Source organism: Numenius arquata, chromosome Z, assembly GCF_964106895.1.
Source record: "Numenius arquata chromosome Z, bNumArq3.hap1.1, whole genome shotgun sequence".
NCBI classification, from domain to species: domain Eukaryota; kingdom Metazoa; phylum Chordata; class Aves; order Charadriiformes; family Scolopacidae; genus Numenius; species Numenius arquata.
In genome coordinates this window covers 15,655,135-15,681,137 of record NC_133616.1, presented here as the reverse complement: position 1 = coordinate 15,681,137, position 26,003 = coordinate 15,655,135, and the positions used below count along the sequence as shown (strand labels likewise).

General features: G+C 40.0%; 1 protein-coding gene across 2 annotated transcripts; it reads left to right on the top strand.

Annotated features, from left to right (window-relative positions):
• The first annotated feature begins 1,159 nt into the window (after window positions 1-1,159).
• On the top strand, window positions 1,160-26,000 carry PRKAA1 (protein kinase AMP-activated catalytic subunit alpha 1). Of its 2 annotated transcripts, none has more exons than XM_074166935.1 (9): window positions 1,160-1,397; window positions 7,409-7,550; window positions 10,579-10,672; window positions 12,375-12,519; window positions 14,363-14,450; window positions 15,338-15,562; window positions 19,398-19,884; window positions 20,298-20,424; window positions 22,810-26,000. In XM_074166935.1, exons 1-9 carry the CDS (start codon window positions 1,268-1,270, stop codon window positions 23,052-23,054), a joined length of 1,683 nt encoding a protein of 560 aa, XP_074023036.1. In that variant the 5' UTR covers window positions 1,160-1,267; the 3' UTR covers window positions 23,055-26,000. The 2 variants fall into 2 exon arrangements, with proteins under 2 accessions (XP_074023036.1, XP_074023035.1); XM_074166934.1 differs by having other exon boundaries at window positions 1,268-1,397; window positions 10,579-10,714; window positions 22,810-25,984.
• The last annotated feature ends 3 nt before the right edge of the window (window positions 26,001-26,003 follow it).

The following is a 26,003-nucleotide window of genomic DNA, read 5'->3' as shown; positions in this document are numbered from 1 at the left end:
TTGCCCGTAACCTTCCTCTTGAGTCAATGATCTCTCCATGCAAGAATGCCCATCCAGTTGCCACTCCTCCAGGTTTATCTGTTTCTTTGGAGGTAGGGTTGGAAAGTGAATAAAAAATAATCCAGTTATAGTCAACAATAAATGAATGTGGTCTTTGGTATGTACAAAATACACAATGCACAAATGGAAGGAAAGCATTCCATGCAATGTGAATGAATGAGCTGTGGGACGACAAGCTGGAGGACAGGTTATCTGGTCAAGGCTGTAGGAGCTAGGAGGGTCCTACTTCTCTTTGTATTCCCATAACAGGCTGTGGATTTGGACCAGGGAAGAGGAAGAGAGAAGGAGGGGGGAAAACCAACAGACTTAATTTACAAGGTTGATTGGAAATACTTCAGGGGTATACTTTTTTGAGGGCATCTGGTTTCTGCCATAGGGCCCCAACACTCATTTTTTAGTAGACTGGATCTCCTGGCAGCTTATGCTCCTGAATCACTATAATGAAGGGCTGGTGTTTGCTTATGCCAGAGCCAGGGAAGGAAGCAGACACACGGTGACACCAGCTCGCTTCATCTTGAACCGTCACGGACCCCTCTCCGCTGCTGAGCTGGGCCGGTTCGGAAGCACAGTATGGTCCCGGCGCCAACCGGGTTTGCTGGCCACCAGCCCCCGATGCAGACCCCCCGGCCACCTCTGCGCAAGACCGCCATTCCTTCATTTTACAGTGCGTGTACTTTCCTGGTCTCCTCGCTCTGGCGCCAGAAGGGACAGGCCCCGCCGCGGCGGCGCTGCCAGTCGGCAAGGCGGGAAAGCTTCGGCTTCCAGCCGAGGCCCCTCCAGCACCACCGGCCGCGCCGGGCCGGGCCCAACCCAGCTCGCCCCGCCTCTCACCCCGCCGGGCCCAGCCCGGCCCCTCGCACGACGCCGGCGCTGGGGGAAAGCGCCACCGCCGCTAAGGACTGAGGCCTGCGGCCGCCTTCTCCCCCGGTGCCCACTGTACCCCCTCTGCTCCTCGCGCGGGCGTGTGTAAAAGCCCTCCCTCCCCCTCACGCCGCTCCACAGCCTTCGGGAGTCTATTTCATCCTCCCGCGCCGCCGCTGGGCCGGCCCTGCTCTTCCCCCACTTCCCGCACTGCAATGGTTCGTCCCGGGGAGGGCGGGAAGGCGGTACAGCGCGGCGTTCGCTTCCGGGTTTTGGTGCGGGCGGGCGCTGTGTGGTTGCTCCTCCCCTGCCGTCGCAGCGGCCCGGCCCGGCGCGGGCGGGCGCTATGCGCAGGCTCGGCCCTTGGCTCAAGATGGCGGCGGCGGATAAACAGAAGCACGAGCACGGGCGGGTGAAGATCGGGCACTACATCCTGGGCGACACGCTGGGGGTCGGCACCTTCGGCAAAGTCAAGGGTGAGCGGCGGGGAACGGGACTGGGGACTGGGGAGCGGGGCGGCACGGCCCAGCAAGGCGGGCGGAGGAGCGGGGTCCCTGCTGCCGCCGGCGGTGGTCACCTCAGGGCGGCTGGGACTGGGCAGCGGCCGAGGCCTGGCCGGAGGGGAGCGTGTGGGGTCCACGGGGTCGGCCCCGCTCCGCCTCCCTCCCTGGGGGCTGCGGCGGGACGAGCTTCGCCGGGGGGCGGCGGTGGGGAATCGGACGGCGGGGTGGGGGCCGAGGGCCGTGCGGTGGGCGGCTGGGACCTGTGGGGACGGGGGTTGTGCGGGGCAAGCTGGCGGGGGTGGGACCGGCGGCCCGGCAGCGGGGAGAAGCGGCTTCCTCTTCTGTATTTACGGAAGTAGTTGCCGGAGACAAATGATGCTGCGTTTATTTAAAACAGCGCTGGATGTGTAAGGAATGGAGGCAGGCTTAGTTCTTGGGCTGCCTGTACATTGCATTTTGCTGCACAAATACTAGCTCTTGATGGCCTTATAAGGCAGGCAAGATTTCTCCTTCTGCAAAGGGAGAAATAAGCATAAAAATACGAGTAGGGGATTATTGGATTAGCTGACAGCACAGCTGACACGCAGGCATGGAAAGGCTGCGCTAGATCTAGTTGACCAGAGGTTATCAAAGTGTTGTTTTTTTTTTCAGCTCAGACTTTAAAAACTTTTCCCAGTAGGGGTGCAGATGACATGCTGCAAATTGGAAGCCTAGAAGATATAAAAAAGAAATTAAGGGCCCTTTTGATGCAGCCCAGCACAGGTGGCAAAGAACTGTGCGTTAGCCTACACTGTTCCTGCTGCAGTGTTCGTGAGAATTGCTCGAATGTTGGGGGTATGCGAATTGAAAACATTGTTTCACAAATGAGTTACTTGTACTCAGCTTGTATTCTTAATAAAGTGGTTTTTTATGGCTAACCTAATGGGTTGCGCATAATTATAACCAGTAAAAAACACAGCTTATCCTGTTGTATCTAATGTGCTAACTGGCTTTTAACATGATACCTTTTTTCAGTGTAGATGTTCCTATTGCGTCTTCTCTGCACACACTCTTTCAGCTGTTGGCATGTTCTGAGGAAATTACTGATGTATAGAAAGTAGGAGTATACTTGTGTCTAGAAATATCTAGGAAAGCAGCAGAAAATATTTTAACAGTAGAGCCCTTTGAATCTCCTTTTTTCAAGGCAGGCTTATGAAGTGAACCCCCCAGACACTTAGAGCAATGACTGGCAGCTGGAATACCATTCCTTTCCTTGGGAGCTTAGCACCTCCTTAAATAGGGAGGAAATGTTTTTTGTTGTTTGTTTTTGCCCAGTGCACTGCACAAAGCTAAGGTTGCCATACGCATAAATGTTCTAGTATGCTCTTAAATTTCAGAGAGTGCTGTTGCACTACTGCTGCAGTTCTTACCTGTATTGGCAAATTGTGTCTGAAATTAAAACCTTGAAAGATGGTCAATTTGTGGAGATACTGTTATAATTTTAATATGTTATTGAACATCACTCCTACTAATATTTCATGAAGTACAGTTAGCTTGAAACACTTGATTGGAAAAAATACTTGCCAGTTTACTGTTAGAAAATAATTACATTGTTTGATTGATGTTAGGTGTTCTTTTAGGTTGCTTCGTGACTATTGATTACATGAAGAGTATACACATGCATCTGTGAACATATTTTGTGTTAAGGATGGGGGAGAAATCACCTTGTGGTGAAATGCAGCATCATTCTGCATGATGAATACCTTCCTTAAGAGGTTTGGGAATTTATTTAAGATCTGGAAGCCAGTGTTAGTGTTCATCTTCCCATATACAAATTGTTTTAAGGTCTGTTTTTTTTTTTTTTTTTTTTTTTTGTCCCTAGGTGATGTACTGTGTTAGTTTTGTGTTGTTTTAGTTGTACTTAATAAAGGACATATTTTATCTACAATGCACTGGTTTTCCTTCTGAGCACACTTTTTTAATACCAGGTCTGTGATTGTTTTCCTGTAATCCTCATAATTTTCCTTCTCTGGTGACTCTGATATGGTTTCATCAATTGACAATAAAGGGATAAAACTGCAATAAATGTGTTCCATTTTTTAAATTCAGCTAGGGTTTTCCTTATGTTCATGTGATATAGGGGGTCTTGAAAGTGCATCTTTAATTTTAACAGTGGTGGAAGCCCGAAAAGATTTAACTGGGAAACCGTTGCTTTACTTAGATACCTTAACAGGACACCTTTAACAATCACTATCAGATGAATTCACCCTGGTGCTGTTACTGGTGTCATGTTTTTTCAGTTTAACTGTTTGTCTGGCTGTACTAGCCTGGGTTAACTACTGACTGACTCAATTCACTTGACTGTGCCTCAGATGGAGAGTCACAGAGGAGATGGATGTTTCTAGCCAGTATCTAGGCAAAGCTAAAATGCCACAGAAGCCCAATGCTGTGGGGTAGAAGAGAGTACTGAACCTAAATCAGTTACGTCAGACACTTTCTTATTTAAACTTTACCAGCATCTATGCCTATTTTTTTGTCAATTTTTTAAATGTGAAAAATCAAAAACCACAAAAAGTAAAACAAAACACTGCCGACATTTCCTGTTGAAACCAAATGCAAACTTTTATTTCCAGGTATTTTTGAAAATAAAGTTAGTTATAAATAAAACGAAGATTAGTCAGGCTTGCAGTGATTTGTACTGACAAAATGAAGGATACTTCTTAGGTTGTAGATATACAATAATTGTTCCAGTCTATAGAACTGGGTTAAAAACCCTCATCTATATAGACTGAAAAATTGATGTAAATAGGTCTTCTTGATCATGGCAATGATGAGAGACCTGGAAATGGACAGTGAAGAACAGTTTGCTAGCTAAGTTGTTTAGCAGTGTGCCTTTGTGCAGCATGAACTCATGGGCGTTTTTTTTTTTTTTGTTAGTGAAAACATTTGTTTAGCTCATACTTTTGAAGGCCGCTTTCCTCTAAGCCTCGGGTTGGCTTTTTGGCCTGTTGCAGAAATGTTTCATTAAACACAACATACGCTTGTTCAGCTTTTTTCTACAAACTTCATGACTGGTGTCTGTATTTCATAAGAATGTTGTGGTTACTCTGGATTGCCTTGTAACCAGTTTTCCAATTTGAAGACGTGCTGAACTTGAGTTTAGAGACTTTTGATCCTGCACTTCAACAATTGAAAGAAGTCACTGCTGCTTTGAGACTCTGTGTCACTATCTTGCAAGTCTTGGTGCTATGCATAGCCATAGTGAAGCTTGAAGGCAATTGGTATTATTGGAGAATAAAGAAGTATTGGGAAGAATTAAATCTGTAAAGCAAACTTCTTTTAGCAGTGATTCTTTTGAAGGACTGGTATCTGAGGATTATCGCGATAACATAAATTTTGATTACTTCTAATTTGTGAACTTTCCCTTTTATAAGTAAACCTTCTATCAAGAGGTAATACAAAGTAGCTTTTGGAAAGGTAATGTTTGCTACTTACTTTTCTACATTATCTTACCATCTGAAGTCTTGCTTTCAGTTCTGTCTTGATGCCAAATTCAAAAGTAGTCAGCAGTCTGTTACCAGTTAGTGTCTGCTCTTTTACTGATAACAGATACCTTGAACCATGTCCAAGAAAAGTTTTATTTGATGAAGTAGATAGTTATTGGAAACTCGTATCTTAAAAAACCTAGGCTTGTTATAATCTTAAATTGAATTTAAAAAGGGAGGCAAAAATTACTGAAGAAAATAGCAATTCAATTTTAAATGTTTTAAGTGAACAGCCTTTTGGGGATCTTTTTGCATCCTCACAAAACCACAGTATGTTTTCATTACAATAATTTATTCAAAGTTGGCAAACAGAGTTGAAGAAGCAGAAAATCTTGTTTTCTCCCAGTCAATGAATAAAATCAAGGCTTGAGGCACACAATCCTGAAGGCTGTGACAGCTAGAATTGGTTTCAGTCAACTGCAAATGTTACTGTTTAATTACTTTGAATGAAAAGTGTGTTTTGAAATACTCTCCTATGTGCCTTGCATATGGAACAGAGATTGTTGTAGCTAATAAATTACTTTCTAATGTTTTTTTCCACATTCTAATGAAATTCCAGTTTTCGTCTAAGCTAGACTGACAAATGAAATGAAACAAATTCACTGATAAATGAGACTTTATAACAAAATGCATGTCAGAACTGAATTTCTACACTAAGGTGTAGAATTGCTCAAATATATATGTTACTTACTAAATGAACCACCTTAAGTGTACTTTGTAAAGCAAAGGAAGATGTAAATTCATATGTCTACCGGATTTTTTGGTTAGTTTCCAAGAAGCTGTTTCTTACTAACAAAAATTCGTGTTAAATTTTAACTTACTGAAAAAAGATTTTTACAAATACTTCTGGCTTACGTCGGTTCACGTTATTGATACGCAAAGACATCGTAATTCAAAAGGAATAGTTGCTTTTCTGATGTTTTATGTTAATGATTCATTACCCCTGAGGGTTTGAGCATAGGTGATACAATTTATTGGGTTCTTTTAAAACTTCAGTCACATTTGAACTGAAGAAAACAAAGGGGATGTGATTGCTTTAATTGTAGATCTGGTTGAAAGCAAATAATTATCATAGTTCAGATGATGTTACAGTTCTAGGCGATTTCCTAGGAATGTTTTGTGGATTGTCTAAGAACTTGTGATGGATGTGGGCTTTGTCCTGTGTTCCTCAGCAGTGCAGGTGTGTCTGTCCAGTGTTTTGGTTATTGTGGCCATTTTCAGGTCATGGCTCCTCTTAATGAGGGGAATATGTTTCTTCACTTTGCAGTGGGTACAAAAGGCATCTCACCACTGCATTGTGGTGGTTCAGGGTCTTGGGTAATCCACTACTTAGTTACTTCCCTACAGGAGTTTAGAGAAATTGCTTTTTTATAAAACTTGAAACCTGGAGCTTAGTTAAATTCTCAAGTGATTTGAGGCACCCAGATGAGTGAGTAATGCATTGAGCACAGGGCAGTGTCCGTTCAAGCGGACAAGGGTGAACCATGTAGGTTACCTTCAAAAGGTAGAAATCAGGGTGGCAAATGAAAGTGATGTAGTTATGATCAGTGCATGCAGAAACCAATGCAGATAGCGAAGCGGTGTAGTGGGAGAGATAGTTACCTTCTGTGGTTTATCTGTGATCCAAGTTTAAGAAAAACATCCTTAGCAACTTTGTTGTGCCTACTTCCAATAGCACCTGCAAAATTAAGGACTTGAAGAGGGGTAACTGTCTAGAGAATATTTTACACTTTTTGAGTTCCCCTGACGGAAGAAAAATGAAACTCTCCTAGAAGTAGGAAAGAAAGTGAGGAATGCATGAGGTTGCATTTCTCATAGTTACTACTGGATTTTTTCTGGGCATTTCCTGTAGCTTTTGCAGCTTATTTTATATAATAAAGCTGGTGTTTACTGCACAGACTGTGGAGCTTATTTAGGGTAATGATTATTTTCTAATATAATTACTATTTTTCAAGTAAACTGATCAGGTACTCTTAGTGGTAATTCAGAGTAATTGCTGAAACAAGCTTCGTGAGGGAAGGATAGCAGTGATTTCTTTAGTAAGAGCGATCCTTGCAGATAAAGTAGAATTGCTGCAGGAGAACACATTTGAGTGGGTTACGAAGTGAGCCAAAAGCTTGGAGGGTCTCACACAGGGAGAGAAAATGGTCTCCCAAATTAGCAATGGTGACAGTGCTTCAGATATGCTTTGTTTGTTTGCAATAGTGCAAAAACTTAGTCATCGTGCAAGACTTCTGAGGGTTAGGTTTAAGGTTTTTCTTACGTAGCTCATTCATCTTCTAATGACAGAATTGTGGGAGGGCAGAAAAAATAATGTGCCACCTGTTTTTCAGCATCCCCAAAAATAATGGGATTATATGGAATCTTAACTTGTATTTCTTGGCTACAGTCAAAATGGGCAAATTAATGTCTTTATGGAGCATTGAAAACACTGACTAAATACTTCCTTGTTCCTTGCAGTTGGCAAACATGAGTTAACTGGACATAAAGTTGCAGTGAAGATCCTGAATCGACAGAAGATTCGCAGCCTTGATGTTGTAGGAAAGATCCGCAGGGAGATTCAGAACCTCAAACTCTTCAGGCATCCTCATATAATTAAGCTGTAAGTTTTGCTTGCTATAATCAAACATATTTAAGTAGTCTCTTTTTGCTCTCTTTGATCTGAAACATGTTTAAAGGGCAATACTGCTAGCAGTATCTTGTCAGGAAAGTAACCAAGCGTGGAACCATTTTCAGTGTCCTCTGTAATGGATTTTCACAAAACTGATCATCTCTGCAGGCCAGAGAGCTACCATTAGCTCTTTACTTACAAATTCTTTGGACGTAAAAGATAATGGCACGATAAGATATTTGTAGGAGCATCCATCTCTGTGTTTAGCTGCTGTTTCAGTTTTCTTTTTCTGGTTATATTTGATGGGTATTTTCTGCTTAGAAAATGAGTTACTAAGAACAAGATTGTAAAGGGCATTTATGTCGTAAGTTTATGGTGTTTTCTTATTCAACATAAGGCTTTAGTGATTTGCTGGTCAGTGGTCTACGGTTTTCCAATGCAGATGGCACTCGGAAAGATTTTTCTGAATTAAGCATGTGCAGTTTGTTAAATAACATAAATAAAAGAATTCTTAAATGTAGCTGCTTGTATAAATGTGGTATTTTCAGTGTGACTGTTTACCTCTGTTAGCTGATCAATAGTTCATCAGTGGAGTACAGAGTACAATTAAATATGTCCCAGAGTATCTTCCTCATCTGTGGTCTGAGGAAATAAATTATAAATGCCATTGATTTTTTTTTTTAACTTTCAATTCCTGTAAAATTAACCTGCACCTCTGCAGCATGGGTGACTTTCACTGTCTTAATCATAGTGTTGGTGTTAGGACAAGACTGCCAATGAAAAAAAACTAAGATCCTGCTGCCACTGACAGATGCCATCCTTATACACTCCCTTTAATTTGGCAACAGCTGTTACACTGAAGCTGAATTGGATTGTGTAAGGTCAACTCACTAACTTCTTCAGTGGGTTAGCTTTCAGGAGACTATTGAGCTGATTTGGCTGCAAAATTGCTAGTGCTGCCAGTTAGAGTTCATAAATGAGTCCAAAGGACATACGTGTAGCCAAAACAAAATAGGAAGTGTCAGTGTACCAAGTGAGAAATGGGGGTGGAACAGAAGTGTGTACTTGTTGTGTTGCTAAATTGTGAAGTCAGCTTAACAAGTTTCTGCTAACACTTTTTTTCTTGGGGAGTTCTGGGGGGAGTTGTTTTCTTTTTTTCTCCTGTATGTGGAGAGAAGGGACAAGATTTAGGAGATGATAGAAAAAATGATGATCCCCAGCTTTTAATTTGGTAAGCCTGCATTTCTAAAGCAGAAGGGTTATTAGCCAATGTGTGAATAGGATTTGAGATATAATTGATAATGTTGTGCAGGTAGACTTGCTGGTACCTTAGGATTATGCTGCTCGTACTGTTAGGAAATGGACTGGGGAACTGCTAGGTAGTAGCTTAAGTTATTTGGGATAAAGGTATACAGATTTCTTCAGTTTAATATTACAAATTAGACAATGTCTAATTTCGAACGTTGCTGTGCTTTATGAAAAATTTCATACATGGCTTTAGTAGCATATACAATGTTAAGCCTGTTGCAATAAGACTGACTTTCTATACCATGCTTTAAATAAAAACCTTTTGGAGCATCTCCTCTTTTAGTTTTTGACGATTAGCAATAGAATGCATCTTGTTTCCTACATAAAATTGCCTATTTTTCCATTCTGGTCATTTATGCTGTGTGGTTTGATAACCTTATTTATATTAGAGGTATGTCACTATTCCATAACCTCCTTTTCCATAAGAAAAATGTGCTGACTATAGAGAAGCATGGCTGTAACTTTTGGATTAAAAGGATTAAAATACTATTTCTGCAGTAACGTCTTAGCTATGGCTTTAGAATGTTGTTGTTAAAATACATGAGGTACTTTCTACCAAGGTATTGGAGAAAAAATTGGTAAAGGTGAAGCATCTTGGACTATAAGATTTTATATAACTAGCTTTGAAGATCTCATGTTGGTAATTGCCTCAGAAGGGTTTTGAGGTTATTGAAACGTTACAGTGTAATACTAAGCTGTTAAAATAGGTACTCAGACATATGTGCACACACATTCAGCTGGATAGTCTGAACTCATTGCTGTCTATGTAGTTTAATAATGGTAACTTTCCTCAGTAAGCTGTAGAACATGTGTTTTCCCCTTTGTCTTCGAATTATTATTTGAAGAACATAGCAGTTCTGAAGTGTATATATGAATTCATTTATTTCTTACAATTTGGATATTTGCATGCTTAAGTGTAGTACCTTGAGACATTTATTTCACCCAATTGCTACCTCTTGTCCTCTCAATATAACATCTGAATTTTGGCTGCAGTGTTACTAGTTTTCATTTCTTCTTCCATTAAAAGTCGATCACTTCTGAGTGCTGTAAGGGGAAACAATTTTAGGTAAGGATATGTAGAACAAAATCATAATCTCGTAAGCGGGAAGTTTGTCCATAAACTACTTACTTTGAAACTTCAAAGGTTTGTGGTTTTTTTTGAAACTCAATTGAAGTAGAATGATAAAAATATAATAACCAGAGTGCCAGTATTCTTAAATACTGATGACGAATTTAGGTCTCTTTGTAAAAGACGATATTAATGATTATTAACAACATTTTTTTTTCTAGTCTTGAAGTATACTTTATGGTAAGTCAGGTTTTCTGCATGTTATGGTTGAAAAGCGTGTATTTTTGAGACAATAGCAAAGTCCTTTTCCACAATAGCAAAGTCCATTCTCACTGCACCAAGCTGTCTGCAAGGCAGCACTGTGAATAGTTCAAATTATTTCTATGAAATTAAGCTTAGTCCTCTGAAATTACAAAAACTGATATTGCTGGTGGGGAAAACAGATTTCCTCCTAGTATTAGCAGTGATGGCATTACATAGTGAAAGGAGACGAAATAGCTTCTGAAACAGACTGTCATTGCAGAAGCTATAAACTGGCTGGTAAATATTTTAAAGTATACTTCTATCTGATTTTTGTTTTAACTAAATATAACTAGCATCTTTTACTGAATGTGTAGACTAACAGATACCTTCCCTTATCAGGTACCAGGTCATCAGTACACCAACTGACATCTTCATGGTGATGGAATATGTTTCAGGAGGAGAACTGTTTGATTATATCTGTAAAAATGGAAGGGTAAGAAGTAGTCCAACTCTACAAATCAATGACTTGCATTCTGTTATTACTTTTGCAATGTTCCCGTGACACCTGACACTGTGGGGACAGACAGGTTCTTTTTGGGGATCCTTGGCAGAATGAGGTAATTAAAGCTTTTATTTTCTTAACAGGATATTATGATTAGTGTAGCACAGAGCTTACGATTCGAGTGGTACAGGATTTCTGCAAGCAGAATCAATGTAGTACAACTGATAAGTAGTGTGAAACAGAATTTATTATACAATTTATGATTTCTATTCACCTAGACCCTCAGCAGATTAGGTCAAATGTTACATGGTTTCCTCTGTCAATATAACATTCACAATCGAGACTCGAAAATTGTATGAAAGAACACGAGTTGCTCACTCTGTCCTGGGAGGAAGCAGAGGACAGTGGAAGCATCCCTGGCCATGGAGGGTTACAGGTCTCGCTGTCCAGTCATGGTTCTGGTCCAGGTTCCCACTTAGGACTTGTAATTGCTTGGTTTCACAGACAGTGCTCTGGGTGCTGTTACGCTTCCCTGTTCTGTGAGGGGTCATCAACACCACCTGGCTGGCTGGGTGGCTGGGACCTTCAAGGCTGGTAAGGGAAGGGGTGATCAGCCTGGCACCCAGGAACCTGGAGGCCAGTAGGGAGGGGAAGAATAAATCTTTGTCTACTTGGTTCACAGGACCTTCAGAGCTGATAATGAGGGAAAGGGAACAAATACCTGACTCTTTCAGTCACAGAATGGCTGCTTTCCTCATAAAATGGTGTTAGCTATGCTACGGGCTGGGGCCAGGGGGTACTGGTCGCACCCTGTTAAATGAAGGTTTGTTTTTATGCATTCAGCATTAATTTTGCTGTTTGTACTTAAAATATACTGTGACTACATCTTGTTCTGAAAGTAAAAATGGTTATATGTTAACAGGTTTCAGATCTTCACGTATGACTTTGTCATAGCATTTTTCTTCTCCACTGATAGCTTAACTTACAATTAACTGGAACAACATCAATGGATATGTACGCAGCTGGAGTAGCTGAAAATTACTTCTTCAGTGTAACCCATTATTGGAAAGCTACTGTTGTGCCCTTATTACCCTCTTCTACTAGTAGAACGGTTTCTGTGAAAGCTCTGAAGTCGCTTTTGACAAACCATCTAGATAGCCAGTATACTTTAAGTTAGTTAGAACAAACTTTGGCATGGATTAGGACATGTTAGTAGGAAATCCCAACTAAGCCTTCTGTTTAGGGCTGGCTGCTAGTAGCATAAATAGCATCTAGAATTTATCGCTTCTGTGCTGTGTGTCAGCAGCTTTTGTCAACTTAAGTCTTATGCTGTGCTTAACTGTCAAGGTTCATTGATATTTCAGTTATGCAAAGTTAATGTTTGGGTGCTAATGTTTCTGCTTACTGAGTGTGTAACATCTGTCTAACCAATTTCAAAAGAGTGCTTGAGAAATTTCAGTGACTTTCTTAGTTGCTGGGTATGTCTTGTTTTATTCATTTTAGAGTTTACATCATTTTGTTTCTACTAGAGCTATGAAGCTTTCTGCTACAAGTTCTGATAATCTGTTGTATAGAGTATCAAAACTGTAAGTGATAACTTTAAGTCATGCGAAAATCGGCTTTAATTCATATAAATGAAAAACAAGTTATCTTCCTCTGCCTCATAATTGTTTAAAACCTTTGTCTGTCTTAGCTTGATGAGAAGGAAAGCAGACGTCTGTTCCAGCAAATCCTTTCTGGCGTGGACTACTGTCACAGGCATATGGTAGTACATAGAGATCTGAAGCCTGAGAATGTGCTGCTTGATGCACATATGAATGCCAAGATAGCTGACTTTGGTAAGCATTGCTATTTCATATCTGATTGCATTTCTGGTATTATTTAGATCCTGTTAATTACTATGGGAAATATTTAATAAAATGTGTATACTTGAATATCCTGGTGATGGAACAGAATACAAGAACATCAAGAGTATGAACGTAAAGCAAAATTATGTTCTTCCACATATATAAAACTTGTTTTCCTCTCGGTCTTTCAAGTATTTTCTGTGACTTGGTGAAATTGTGAACTGATTTGTTTGGTTTTGCTTAAGGATATTTTCTTTGAAATGCTGAACAGACTTAGTTCCTGACCTTTCTGCTTCAAAATTCATTCCTATTGCCTGCTTCACCATCTGTAAAATGTAAATGCTTAGCTCTCTTGGAAATACAATGCCAGGGCAGTTCATCATGTTGAAGACCCACATTGCTATAGTAAAATACACTAGTCCTCTTATTAAACTACTCTAGTTCACTTTAAGAACTGCAAAGATGTGACTGAAGAAAAATATAATTAAAGCATAAAAAAAGTAAAATAAGAACAGTTAATCTTGCAAGCTCCTGTGCTTCTGCTATATACCTGCCTGACTAATCAGAAAGCTTAATTGTTTATACTAGGTGTTTGTGACACAGCTGCTGAGAAGACTGGCAGCTAGTTCTTGGAACTATCTAAATCAGAAAATCAGGAATCACTAAATAAGCATAGTAAGGTATCCCTGCTGCTGTATCGTCATGATGTATCTCTTGTAGATGTAGTGGGTAATCCCTACCCTTGTAAAGGACTTTGAGGTCTCTGAAAGGTGCTAAGTAACGCTGAGTACTCTAAGGATATTTTAAAAGTATGGTGTTCAAGTGTGTGGGCACTGGGAATTGTATTGATTTCTTGTGTTTAATTTATTGAGTGTAGAAAATGTTTTGGGTGAAATGGCTTATGCGGTGAAGAAATGAAATACAGTAACTTACAAAAATATCTTCCTGTAACTTAAAAATCAGCAAAGCTGTAGCTGTTGATCTTGACTAGTGTATTAAACAAAAGCTTAATAAAAGCTTTTGTGTATTAGAATATGAAAGCTAGCCAAGCTGTACTCTTTCATCTTCTCCTTCCCCCTATAAAAGAGCATAATTCATTTTCTGAGACTGAGTTCTCTGGCTAATGGTAGTCTTGGTCATGCAGCCTCCACTGAGGGAAGTAGAAGGTATTTTCCACAGCTTTTCTAGAAGTGGTAGTTCTTTAGTGATAGTAGACTGTACTGAGGATTGGTGAATGAAGATGGCCTAGTTCTAAAGTACACTTTAATTACTGACAGAATATCTAAAATCAAACTGCTGAACTGCGGTGATTCAGGGACCAGCTGAGCAATGTAAGTGTCTAAATTGTGAAGTCACGTGTACTTGTCAGTTCCCTTACTCTGTATAACCTCTTACAGAGTTTTAGACAATTCTGTGGTAGAATCTTCCACTTTGGCATTTAGAAGCAAATGTGGTTTTTCAGACTTTCTTGTTAATGACCAAAATCCTATCTTGTTATGCTGCTGTATCTCCCTTAAAGCAACTTTGTTCTCTTATCATTAATATATCATCTAAATTGGACTGAATTTTGTCTTGCAATGGATATGTTCTCAAACATTTCTAGGTTGTATGCAATAGTGGATCAATGTTACTCAAATTTCCAGTAAACTAAATGGAGGATTATGTGGAATGCTTATATAAAAAAATTAGTAATTTGAAACAATGTTATTTATTTACTAAGGTAAACTTGTTAATTTTCTAATTCGAATTATTAGTGATTTGTTCTAGGTGGTATATGCAGTGTGAAATAATTTTGCTCCCTGAATTTTTAGTAGTTACTCTTATACACTTTCAGGTCTGTCAAATATGATGTCAGATGGAGAATTTTTGAGAACAAGCTGTGGTTCCCCTAACTATGCTGCACCAGAAGTAATTTCAGGAAGGTAGTTTCTTTTATATTGGATACATGTGTGCGTGTACTTCAGTCATTTTGCTGCTTGCTTCTAAAGGCTGCAAAACCAGTGCACTGGGCAAGCTTTATGCTGAGAAACTGTGGGCTGAACTTTTATTTGTCTTGATAATTTTTCATGAGTGTTTAAGGCTTCTACGAACTAGCTTTGAATAGTTCCTGTAAGGTAGAGGTGATGTATAATGCCCCAAATCCGGTGTGTACAGAGTGCCTGAATTGGTTTTAAGATCTCACTTACAGCTCAGATCTTGGAAGTAGAGGTACAGATAGAAATACAGGTGAAGTCTGCTGTGAAGTTGAGTAGCAGTGAAATATCTATTGCAGAGTAGATACTTGATATGAAGGTAAATTCCCCTTTTTTTTGGACTCAGTGATTGTCAAACCTGCTGCTTTCAGCTACCTACCCTAATGTTACCTCTTGCTCATTGGAGGCCAAATGTATTCTTTGCTACTGCCTGAATAAAACATACAACAACTCCATATAATCTTTGCAGCCTCACAGATTTAGGGGATAGATGACTTCGCACAAATTCTGCTAAACCAGTGGTAACAATGTATAACATGGACTTTCTTAGTGGTAGGTGCGAGTTTCTTTGAGTGTGCCTTTGTCTTAAATTGCGTTTGTTGATTATTGTTATACAATAGAGAGGAAAACTACATAGTTGTGGCCTATTATATATTTGAAGGGGAAGGACAGTAAAGTTTAAGGGAGGCATGGAATAGAACTGAAATGTTATAGTAGTTGCAGATTAGTTGTCCCAAGTTCATACGACTTTATTGTGATACAATGTCAGAAAGTAGTGGGAAAAAGTGTTTTAAAATGTATTAAACACAGATCACTAATACTTAACTTTTTCCCAGATTATATGCAGGTCCAGAGGTAGATATTTGGAGCAGTGGGGTTATTCTCTATGCGTTGTTGTGTGGAACGCTTCCATTTGATGATGATCACGTGCCAACACTTTTTAAGAAGATATGTGATGGTATCTTTTATACCCCTCAGTACCTGAATCCGTCTGTAATTAGTCTTTTGAAGCACATGCTGCAAGTGGATCCAATGAAGAGAGCAACAATCAGAGACATAAGGTAAAACTAACTGATGTCTGATCACAGGGTGATGGAATGATAATCTCAGTGCACAGAACAAAGAAACCATCCATACAGCTTGTCCATATTCACAGAATCACAGAATATTTTTGGTTGGATGGGACCTTTGAGATCGAGTCCAACCAACAAAAAAAAAAAAACAAAAAACCACCAAAACCAACCAAACAAAAACCTACCAAAAAATCCCAGAACACCAAACACCAAAATGCCCACAACCACACACCACCCCACCCACAAACAGACACAAATGTCTGTAGACACTAGTCTACAGACACAATGTTCTATAGACTGAGATGAAAAATTCAACTTCTGATGGTTTTGCTTTAGCCCTGATGGTTCTGATCGCTGGTGGCTGTAGAAGTATCTACTGGAGGTCATGGAAAACCAATTATATAGTACATATAGAAATTCTGAGAAACTCTAGGTTTACAACTGCTATAGCAAAGATGTTTACCTGCAGAATGGTTTTCATATTTCTCAGAGTCTGAAACAACGTTTGTTAAGACCATGAATATTCCACAGGCAAGATAGCACTTCGTAGCTTCAAAACCCTGGCATGAATTTGTGTATGGGTGATAAGTGATGAGTGATATGAGAAGGTGACTGTTTTGACAAATGTGCAGGGGGTTGAGTAAAAAAGAAAAAAATTGTTAGCTAATAGAGCTGTACTTCATGCAGCAGCTTAGGTTTTCCTGGTTCCTTTGTAAGAAACTCTAAGGAGAGATCTTTGATATACTACCTTAGTGAAAATGCTGCTTCTTTTAGTGTTGGAAATTAGGAAGGTGGCAATGTTCATGTTCTTTCAGTAGAACAAAAAACATGCTGCACTTATCCGTTGCTACTTTATTACAATGGGAAGTACTTCCTTGCAGAGATCAAAGCACTGTGAGAACTAAGCATTGTAAAACTTGAATGGGTAGGAACTTAACTTATCTCAGCTATGTTAAATAAGTCTGGAAGAAAAGTGGTGTGAAAAAGATGTAGAAAAATATTGGTTACAGAGCATGGATGGATTTTGAGTCCTCTGCAATTCTGTCCAGTTAGCCATAGCACAGGTCATGCCACAATTTAAAGGACAAACTGAGTTTAATTGAATACCTTAATTCTTTGGGGTGGGGGTGGTGGTACATGCAAGGGGAGAGGCCCACCACAATGAATAGTAACATTCTTAGAATATTCTCTTAGAATATTCTTCTAGGATCAATCATCCAGCTAGGTCTGTGCTTTGTAGTGTTATAGGAGGAGCTTCTTTTTTACTTCCAAATTAACTGGTTGCTTCTGATGAAAATTTATTTTGCTCAACATGTTTGTGCAGAGGCACGTTCTTAGGTTCACACTGACTAGACCTTGGTCCACGCTGCTGGTTTTGGTTGGGATAGAGTTAAATACCTTCACAGTAGTTTGTAATGGATTTGTACTGGAAATGGTGTTGATAACACATGGATGTCTTAGTTACTGTTGAGCAGTGCTTACACGGTGTCAAGGCCTTTTCTGCTCCTCACACAGCCCTGCCAGTTAGGTAGGTTGGAGGCACACAAGAAGTTGGGAGGAAACAGCTGGGACAACTGCCCCCAGCTGACCAAAGGATATTCCATCCATATGATGCCATGCTCAGCAATAAAACTGGGAGGGTGGTTGGTGGGTTTGGGCTGCTGCTCGGGGACTGTCTAGGCATCAGTTAGTTGGTGGTGAGCAATTGTTTTCATTTGCGTAGTTTGTCTGTCTTAGGTTTTATTTTCCTCTCTTTGTGTGTGTTTGTTTTTTTACCCCTTACAATTTTTTTTAAAAAAAGATTCTTTCTAATTATTAAACCCAGGCCCCATGGTAATGTGGTTGTGGGTGGCAAGGCATGTAGGAGAATATGGACAGGTATCTAGAAGGTTTGTCACCTCAAATGGTGTGAGACTTCAATCCTGAATGAGTGTGGGATCCTGATGAAGTGATAGGATGTTTGGAAAAAAAAAAAATAAATGCCCTGGCTATTCCAGAGAGGCACAACTTGTCACACTGTGCTGGGGCCTGACCTGCACCTACTGAAAACTGCTCAATACTATCCAGCACCCTCCAAGGAGAAGAGAGGGTCTCTGGATCTGAAAGCAGACACTGTGGCTAAGTCAAAGACCCAGCCTTCAACTGTATCGGTTGCCCCTATAATTAAAAAGAAACAAAGCAGAAGTCAACTCATTTAATAAGGGATGAAGAAGCTTCTCCTAAGAGGGAGCAGGAGAGAGAATCAGAAGAGGCAGCCTGTTCTGCAGCACAGCAGTCACCAGAAGAGGAGGAGGAAGGGACTGAAATCATAAATGAAACAGAAACCACTTGATCCGTATCCCGAAGTAAGCTATGCATACCTATGTAAGGTATGCAGAAAGATTTCAGCTGTCAGCCAGGTGAGCAAATTCTCAGCTGGTTACTCTGGTACTGTGATATTGGGGCAAATAGTCAGGAGATAGAGGATAAGGAAGCCTGGCAGCTGGGATCCCTTACTAGGGGTATGGCCATTGACAAAGGGGTTGTAAAAGGGGCAGGAGTCCTCAAGTCTTTGGAGGTGGCTTCTGTTGAGTGTGATGGGCAGGTGTCCCTTCAAGGAAGATCTTGCAAATTCGCTAAGCAAATAGACCACCATGGAGGGAGGTATCCAGTATCTGAGGGAATTAGCTGTGGTGGAGGTGATCTACAGCAATCTGGATGACAACCAGGTCCAAAGACCTGGATGAAATCTGGTACACTTGGTCCATGTGGCGAAACTTTGTATGAAGTGCACTGATAGCATATACCAACATCCTGGAGATAACGAGCTGGATGTATGTGGAGGCACCGGCTGTGGATGGATTGGCCATCCAACTCTGAGAATTCAAAGAGAATCTCTCTTCCTATGAGCCTGCTTCTCAGCTGTGGAAAAAAAGTCACAAATTAGTCTCTCCCTTTCACCCTTCTGATTCTCCCAGCCATCCCACCAGGAGGAGTGAGTCAGAGGCTCTGTGGTGCTTAGTTGCCGGCTGGGCTTAAACAATGACATCCATAGAACTGCTCTTAAACCTGTAGCAAGTCTTCATGCTATAGGTGAGAATACTTTCAAAATTAATATCATGCCATACCTTTTGGCTATTTAAGGAGCTTATTCTAGGCACAGAAGACAACTATTTTTTTTTTTTTTTGCATGATTGGGCAATGTAAGTATTTGGTTCCTTCTATATCTTTCCTTTTCCCTCTTATACCAGCCCATGGATACAGTAGTAAAGAGATATGGACTGATGCTTTAAGTCTTGAAGAGACTGGGGGTGTTCTGAACCAAAAAATGATAGGCAGCTTGTTTGGGATGGAGTGCATGTGAATTTAGTGTTCAAAAATCTGTGTCTAAACATCTACCAGAAAGTTATTCAGCATCAACATTTCTTAATTTTATTATGTGGTGTTATATGTTTATTTTGGCAGGGACAACTCAAGTGGATAGTATAAGAATTTCAGTTTAAAAACATCTCAAAACTAGGATAGTGGCAGTAAAAATATACCATTTATACAAAAGAAGGTGATTGAGTTATACAGAGAAATTTTTGGAGCTCAGGTAGTCGAAAAACTTACAGGAAAGAGGATTTTTTTTCACTCTCCTGAAAAAGGTCTAGCAAAATCTTGTGAAGGTGGTGATTACTTTCCTTTAGGTATTATTTTATTGCCTATGCTGCACAGAAGGGGACTTGGACTGACAACTGTGATTCTTTTTGTACAGACTAAAAATAATTTTATTTTTAAAAAATTAAAAAAGGTTTGCTTTACATATGTATACTTAGAGACTTTTTTTCATTTTTGAATCTAGGGAGCATGAATGGTTTAAGCAGGACCTTCCGAAATACTTGTTTCCTGAAGACCCATCATATAGCTCTACCATGATTGATGATGAAGCCTTAAAAGAAGTGTGTGAGAAGTTTGAATGCACTGAAGAGGAAGTGCTAAGCTGTCTATACAGCCGAAATCATCAGGACCCTTTAGCGGTTGCTTATCACCTCATTATAGATAATAGAAGAATAATGAATGAGGCCAAAGACTTCTACTTGGCTACAAGCCCACCGGATTCGTTTCTTGATGATCACCATCTGTCTCGCCCTCATCCTGAAAGAGTGCCATTTTTAGTAGCTGAAGCGCCACGTCCTCGCCATACTCTTGATGAGCTGAATCCACAGAAGTCAAAACACCAAGGTGTAAGAAGAGCCAAGTGGCACTTGGGAATACGGAGTCAGAGCCGACCAAATGATATCATGGCTGAAGTTTGTCGAGCAATTAAACAACTGGATTATGAATGGAAGGTAAAAGAATAAAGGGTCTTTACAGCAGACAACAATAATTTTTTGTTTCACCTGTGTTCTGCATAGCCCGGAAGTCTGAAACCGTGTTGTCCTGTGCTAGAAAATAATCTCATGTGCCTGTGCTGACTGCTTGTGCTTGCTATGGAGGAGGTGTTTTGGGGTAGGCTATTCATGCTGACAGGAAAAAAACTCCTGCTGACATATCTAACTTTTCTGTTGGGACTGTAGGAATGTTTTTCTGTCGGGGTGGGGGTCTAACCACGCAAGAAAAACAAAGCCCCCGCAAAACAAACCCTAAAACTCCTAACAGTTAAGCCTGAAATCACTTAATACCAGAGAGCTGAAATGATAAAAGCAATATGCACTGCTTCTCAAGCAGTTCTGGTAACTAACTCAAATCTCTTTTGTACTAGGTTGTAAATCCATACTATCTGCGTGTTCGAAGGAAGAATCCAGTGACAAGTGCATATTCCAAAATGAGTCTACAGCTGTATCAGGTGGACAGCAGGACATACTTACTGGACTTCCGTAGCATTGATGGTATGTGAAGACTTGCATAAGTTAATGGAGTTATACAGCAAATTAATTCTAAAAGCAAACGTCTTAGTTTACTTGTTTAGAAGTGAAGTAAGTGTTGCCTTGTATTAGCTTAAGCCAATCTAGATCTCTATTAGTGTGTGTTTATTCCTTCATGGTCTGGCATTTCTATGATCAGATGTTTAGCTGCTTCATCCTTTTAATTAATAGCTTTTTAGCTGTATCCACTGCTCCATTTTGTGTCTGCACCAGCACTAATATCACTAGCAAAAGGGAACAGGGCTGTGAGAGGTAAGGTTTGGATTAACCTAAACTGCCTTTGGACTCTCACCCCCAAATTTAAACATCAGTTTAGATCTGAAGTAAGCATGTGAATAACATTCCCTAGTGAAGATAAAGCTTGGTATGTAGGCATTTAAATTTGACTTGGACTGTACATTGCTGTACTGTGTTTGGATGAGATGGAGTTAATTTTCTTCACAGCAGCCTATAAGGTGCTGTGTTTTGGATCTTTGACAGAAATAGCGTTGATAACACACCAGTGTTCTGGCTGTTGGTGAGCAATACTTGCATAGTATCTAGTTGTTCTTTTTCCCCGCTCCGTCATACGCAATGAGCAGGCTGGGGATGAACAAGAAGTTGGGAGAGGATGTAACCTGCAGAGCTGAGCCAGATTGATCAAAGGGTATACCATGCCATATAATGTTATGCTTAGCAAAGAAACTGAGGGGATGGAGGCTTGGGAGGGTAGTCTTTAGTCTGGCTGGGCATCAGTCTGCTTTGGAGAGGTGGTCAGTGGTTGCCTTTGCATCACTTTTTTTTCTTTTTTTCTTCCTCCTTCTTATTAAACTGTGTTTATTTCTATCCATGAGTTTTTGCACTTTTGCCCTTCCAGTTTTCTTCCCCACTGTGCTGAGGTATTAGCTGCCAGGCAGAGCCAACCCACTAATTCTGGCAGTGGACAATATTTGAGACAGGAGTTGTATGCTTGCAGTAACTGAACTGCAGTAACATTGTTCTAAGCTGTAGAAAGATGTATTTATAGTGACAGTAACACAGGATACAAATCCCGGCTGCTGGCCTTCCTGAAAATGAATGGAGGAGCCAATAGAGACTGGCCACAAAGCTTGCTCATTGGCATAGCAGGCTAAAGCAGAACTGCCTGCAGCCAATGGTGTAGATGATATGCCTAGGGGAAAACATGTGGCATGGATGGTAAAAGGATTTATTGGAGTGTGGCTGGATTACAGTATAGGGTGACTAAGGCTGTATGTGTCCCATGACAGTTTTAATTTGATCTGACTTGGCAGTGCAGTTCTTGCCTGGTTCCTTCCGACGATACAGGTCCTTGCTAGGATCTGGTGGTACTTGATACAGGGGACTAATCACGTTCCTGTACTGACCTGCTGCAATACAGGACAAATGCCATCCCTGTGGGACAGGAGATGGCTGCTTAGAGCCAGGCAGCTGGGGAAGGGCAGACTGCTGTGCTTCTGGTTTCAACTGTTGAGGATTGGCATGGATTTGCCATCACTTCCAACAGCACAGCTGATTTGACTTTACTTTTTCTTCACCACGGTTAACTGTTCCCTGTTCCTCTTACCAAACTGTAATTTAAAGTAGCTTTGATGTGAAAAGGCAGTCTCTCCTGTGTTCACTTATTTCTCCTGGAAATAGACTTTCTGCTGCCAGATGAGAGTCAAACTAATGTTCAGTACTTAAAGTAAGAACAGAGATACTTCCGCAGAACATTACTTCTAAGATGAAAGTATTTCCTCCTCATACAGAAAGTAAACTTAACCTACTGCAGCCCAAATGTACAACATACTACAGGGAGAAACTTCCAAAAGCAAAGGACACATTAATGTAGAAGGTAGCAATTCACGTATTAATGAATTATAGTAAAACCACAAATAATAAAGTATAAATAACCAGATATAAAGAAAACAAAAATAGAATACAACTGAAGTAGACGCTAGCAGAAAGCATCTACAAAGTGTTTGAACTCTTACTGGACTTAACCTTAGGATGCTATTCTGTTTGTGTTTTAAATAACCTAAATTGAACTATTAGCTGCTGAAATTTTATTAATGAAAAATATGGTGAGTGCTGATGTAAATCAGATCTAAACATTTCTGGAGCACTGTTCACAGTATAGGAATAATTTGCAAAAGGACACTGGCTTCTGTGTTACTGTATGTATAAGCTTTTATTTTCTATCAAATATATACAGTTTGCAAAAGCTGTTTATGTATTGGTCAAGATTTTTTAAAAAAAAAAAAAAAAACGAGATTTAGAAGTGTGAGAAGGGGAAGATGTTTGCTGTTCTGTAACTAACAGATTTGATACTGATACCTAATTGTCCTCCTTTCTCCCCTTGCCTCCCAGATGAAATTACTGAAGCAAAGTCTGGGACTGCGACTCCACAGAGATCAGGTTCTGTGAGCAACTATAGATCCTGTCAGAAAGATTCAGATGCTGATGCGCAAGGAAAATCTGCAGATACATCCCTTACCTCATCAGTGAGCTCTTCGCTTGAGTCTTCTACGGCTGACCTAACTCCAAGGCCAGGGAGTCATACAATAGAATTTTTTGAGATGTGTGCAAATCTTATTAAAATACTTGCACAATAATTTTGAAGATGGGCTTATTTCTTTTATAGCAATAAGCATGCCTAAATCATAGTCAGATGCTTCCAATTATAATCAAGTTAAATTAACTAAGGCACTGAAAAAGCTAGCCACAGAATGAAATTTGCACAGGGATTGAAATGATTATGGGCAGTTAAAGTATATTATTTTGAAGCTGGAGTGAATTCTGATTGTCTGCTGTCCAATAGCGTAATACAGGTACAGGAAATTGCATGCCCATGGGGCAGTGTTCATCACACTTTACATTGAGTGCACATTAGGCTGCATGTAACATTTAAATTAGATGGACCTTCATGGTTGGTTTGTTGTGTGTTTTTTTTTTTTTTTTACTGGTAATACATCTGATGCACTGTAAGTAAATGTATATTTACTACTTCAGTGACCTAAGTGTGACCAGCTGGTCACCTTCTACAGCTGTGCATCAGTTGGTCAGAAGGATCAACCTCATCTAACAGTAATGTGTTAAAACTGTTAGATTTTAACTGTTCTTTCCCCTTATTTGATACAAAATAGTTCAATGTGTTACAATCTACTCCTTTTAACAACTGATAAATTTGATTAAATGCATGCAAATCCAACCAGCTGGAAATGTGTGTGGGTGCTCTGTAATGCACTAGGGTGGAATTCTGTGGGCCAAGTAGAACAACTGAGTCCACAACAACGGTGAGAGGCTTAATGCTGGGGAAACTTGGCACCCCGTGGGCTGAAACAAAGCGTAGTTCTCTGAAGCAGAACTGTCAGCAAGCTCCTGATCTGTGCATTTACCTTAGCATGGTTCAGCACAGCAGCTTCCCACTGCTACTGCAGGCTGAGAACTCTTCTCCTTGGGAACATCAGTGTGTAGTTAAGAGCAGAGCCAATAAGGGCTGTTGCATGCTATTCCAGAATCTAAAATTGACAGCTTTTTAATGTATATATTAATTCTTTGATGCAGCTGTTTATCACATTGTAATTTAGCATATACTATATAGAATTCAATTTGCAGTTGAAACTACATATTGTGAAATTAAATAGTCCAACATTTCAGTTGAACATTGAAAACTGATCATGGCAACTTGAGTGCTAATAATCCAAAAGTTTTCAACAGTAAATTGCAATTACCAATAACATAAATCCTCCTGCATTTTTGGTTTTTGCAATGTTTCAGGAAGAAAATTGAACCTTAGATGTTAAAATCACAGCTTGTACTTGCACAAAAACACTTAGTCTCTTGTAAATTGGATATCATTAGCCACAGTTTCATTTTCATCTAGCTCTAATAGACATGAACAGTAAACTGTGTCATGAAATGTTTAATTTTGCAATCAAGAATTAATGTTCTCTTCAAAATAAACTTCATTGCCTACTCAGTTTCAAAAGTTACTCTCCCGGGGAGACACTGGAAATCAAGTCATTGCTATGAACAGTGAAACCCGGGCTCTTAAAATGGATGGGGATTCTTGCCAGTGACTGAGATTTCATCCACGGAAAACTGCTAGCTACAGATATAAGAACAGTTCAATCCAGGACAACTGGCTTCAGTCCAGAAATTCATCTGTTACAAACATGCACAGAATCTGGAGAAACATAAAGCTGCTTTAAGCCCCGGAACTGTTGTACCTGCCTTCTGAACTGGGCAGTGGTGTGGTCTGTCTGGTGTGTGGGTACAAGTTACAACTTCAGTTCTTTATCCTCGAGTGTCACACACGGTCCCTGTAATGCAAGGTTGTATTACTGCATCTGAAAGTGGAAAGTTTTCCTTAAATAAATCTTTGGGTTTAAATGCCTGAGACTGAGATGTCAACATGAGGGACCAGCTGCAAATCCTACTTTTAAGTCCTGTTTTTAGTCTTGTAAGAATTGGTTCTGATGTTACTGAATAAATCGGTGTGTTCATTTTTGTTACCATTTACTTTGAAATTGTTAAATATTGCACTTGTACAAATAACAAACGCACAGATTTTTTTAATTTTAGTAATTCCTCATCTGGAATTGGTTTGGGATCACTCTTGCATATGTTAAACTAAATATTTATAAATGGTATCTGCTCCTTGTAATGCTGACCACAAATGCAAGGTGTCAAGGCGCAACTAGCTTTTAGTTTCTATATACTTTTTTGGCCCTCTTATGCATCAAAAGAACCATGATTTTTCCTTTGTCTTGCTATTGGGAGGTTAAAGTAGGTTTCTGGCAGAAGTACTACTACACTTGTACTTTTAAATAAAGTAAATTTTATTGGTATGATAAATCAGTTTTGATGGCCAGAAGTTTTCTGATTTGAACTGAGGTATTTATAGGGGGTGGGGGAAGGAGAGAGGGGGACACTGACAACCTAGTTGCACCCGGAGCAGTTGTCTGTCGCGTGACTTTCCTATGCTTTGTAGATCTTGCTGTTGAAACTGCTCTCTTCACGTGTTCCTGCTGCTCTCGCAGGCCTGTTTCTAGTCTCGCAGGAGACTAGCCAGTGGGCTGTGAAATAACTTCCCTGAAGAGGGCTGCCAGGGTTTTAAGGAGGCAGCTTATGCAAATACACAAATTGGTCAAGTCTGTTATTCTCTGTTCCCAAGCTTACTCCTGTTGGAGTATGTTGAATTACCTGGCCTTTGTATTGTAACTTTTTCAAAAAACATGGACGAACCCAATTGTCCATGTAGAATATAACGCACTAGGTAATTGATAAAAATTCGTCTTGGTGGTGCAATACTAAAAAAAAAAGCAATGTTTGTCTTGATATGAGTGTTTAATACGAACTTGGAAATAAATTTTATTTTACCAGTTGATTACCATTGTAAGATAACAAAGTCCTGTTCCTTAACAAAGATGTGCCTACTTTCTCTGTTTATTTCTTCTGACAAAGCTGAATGATGAAAACGCTTGTTTGTAACTGTATTAACTTTTTAAACATTCAAAACTTAAAACTAAGTAAACATGAAATACTGAACCATCTTGTTT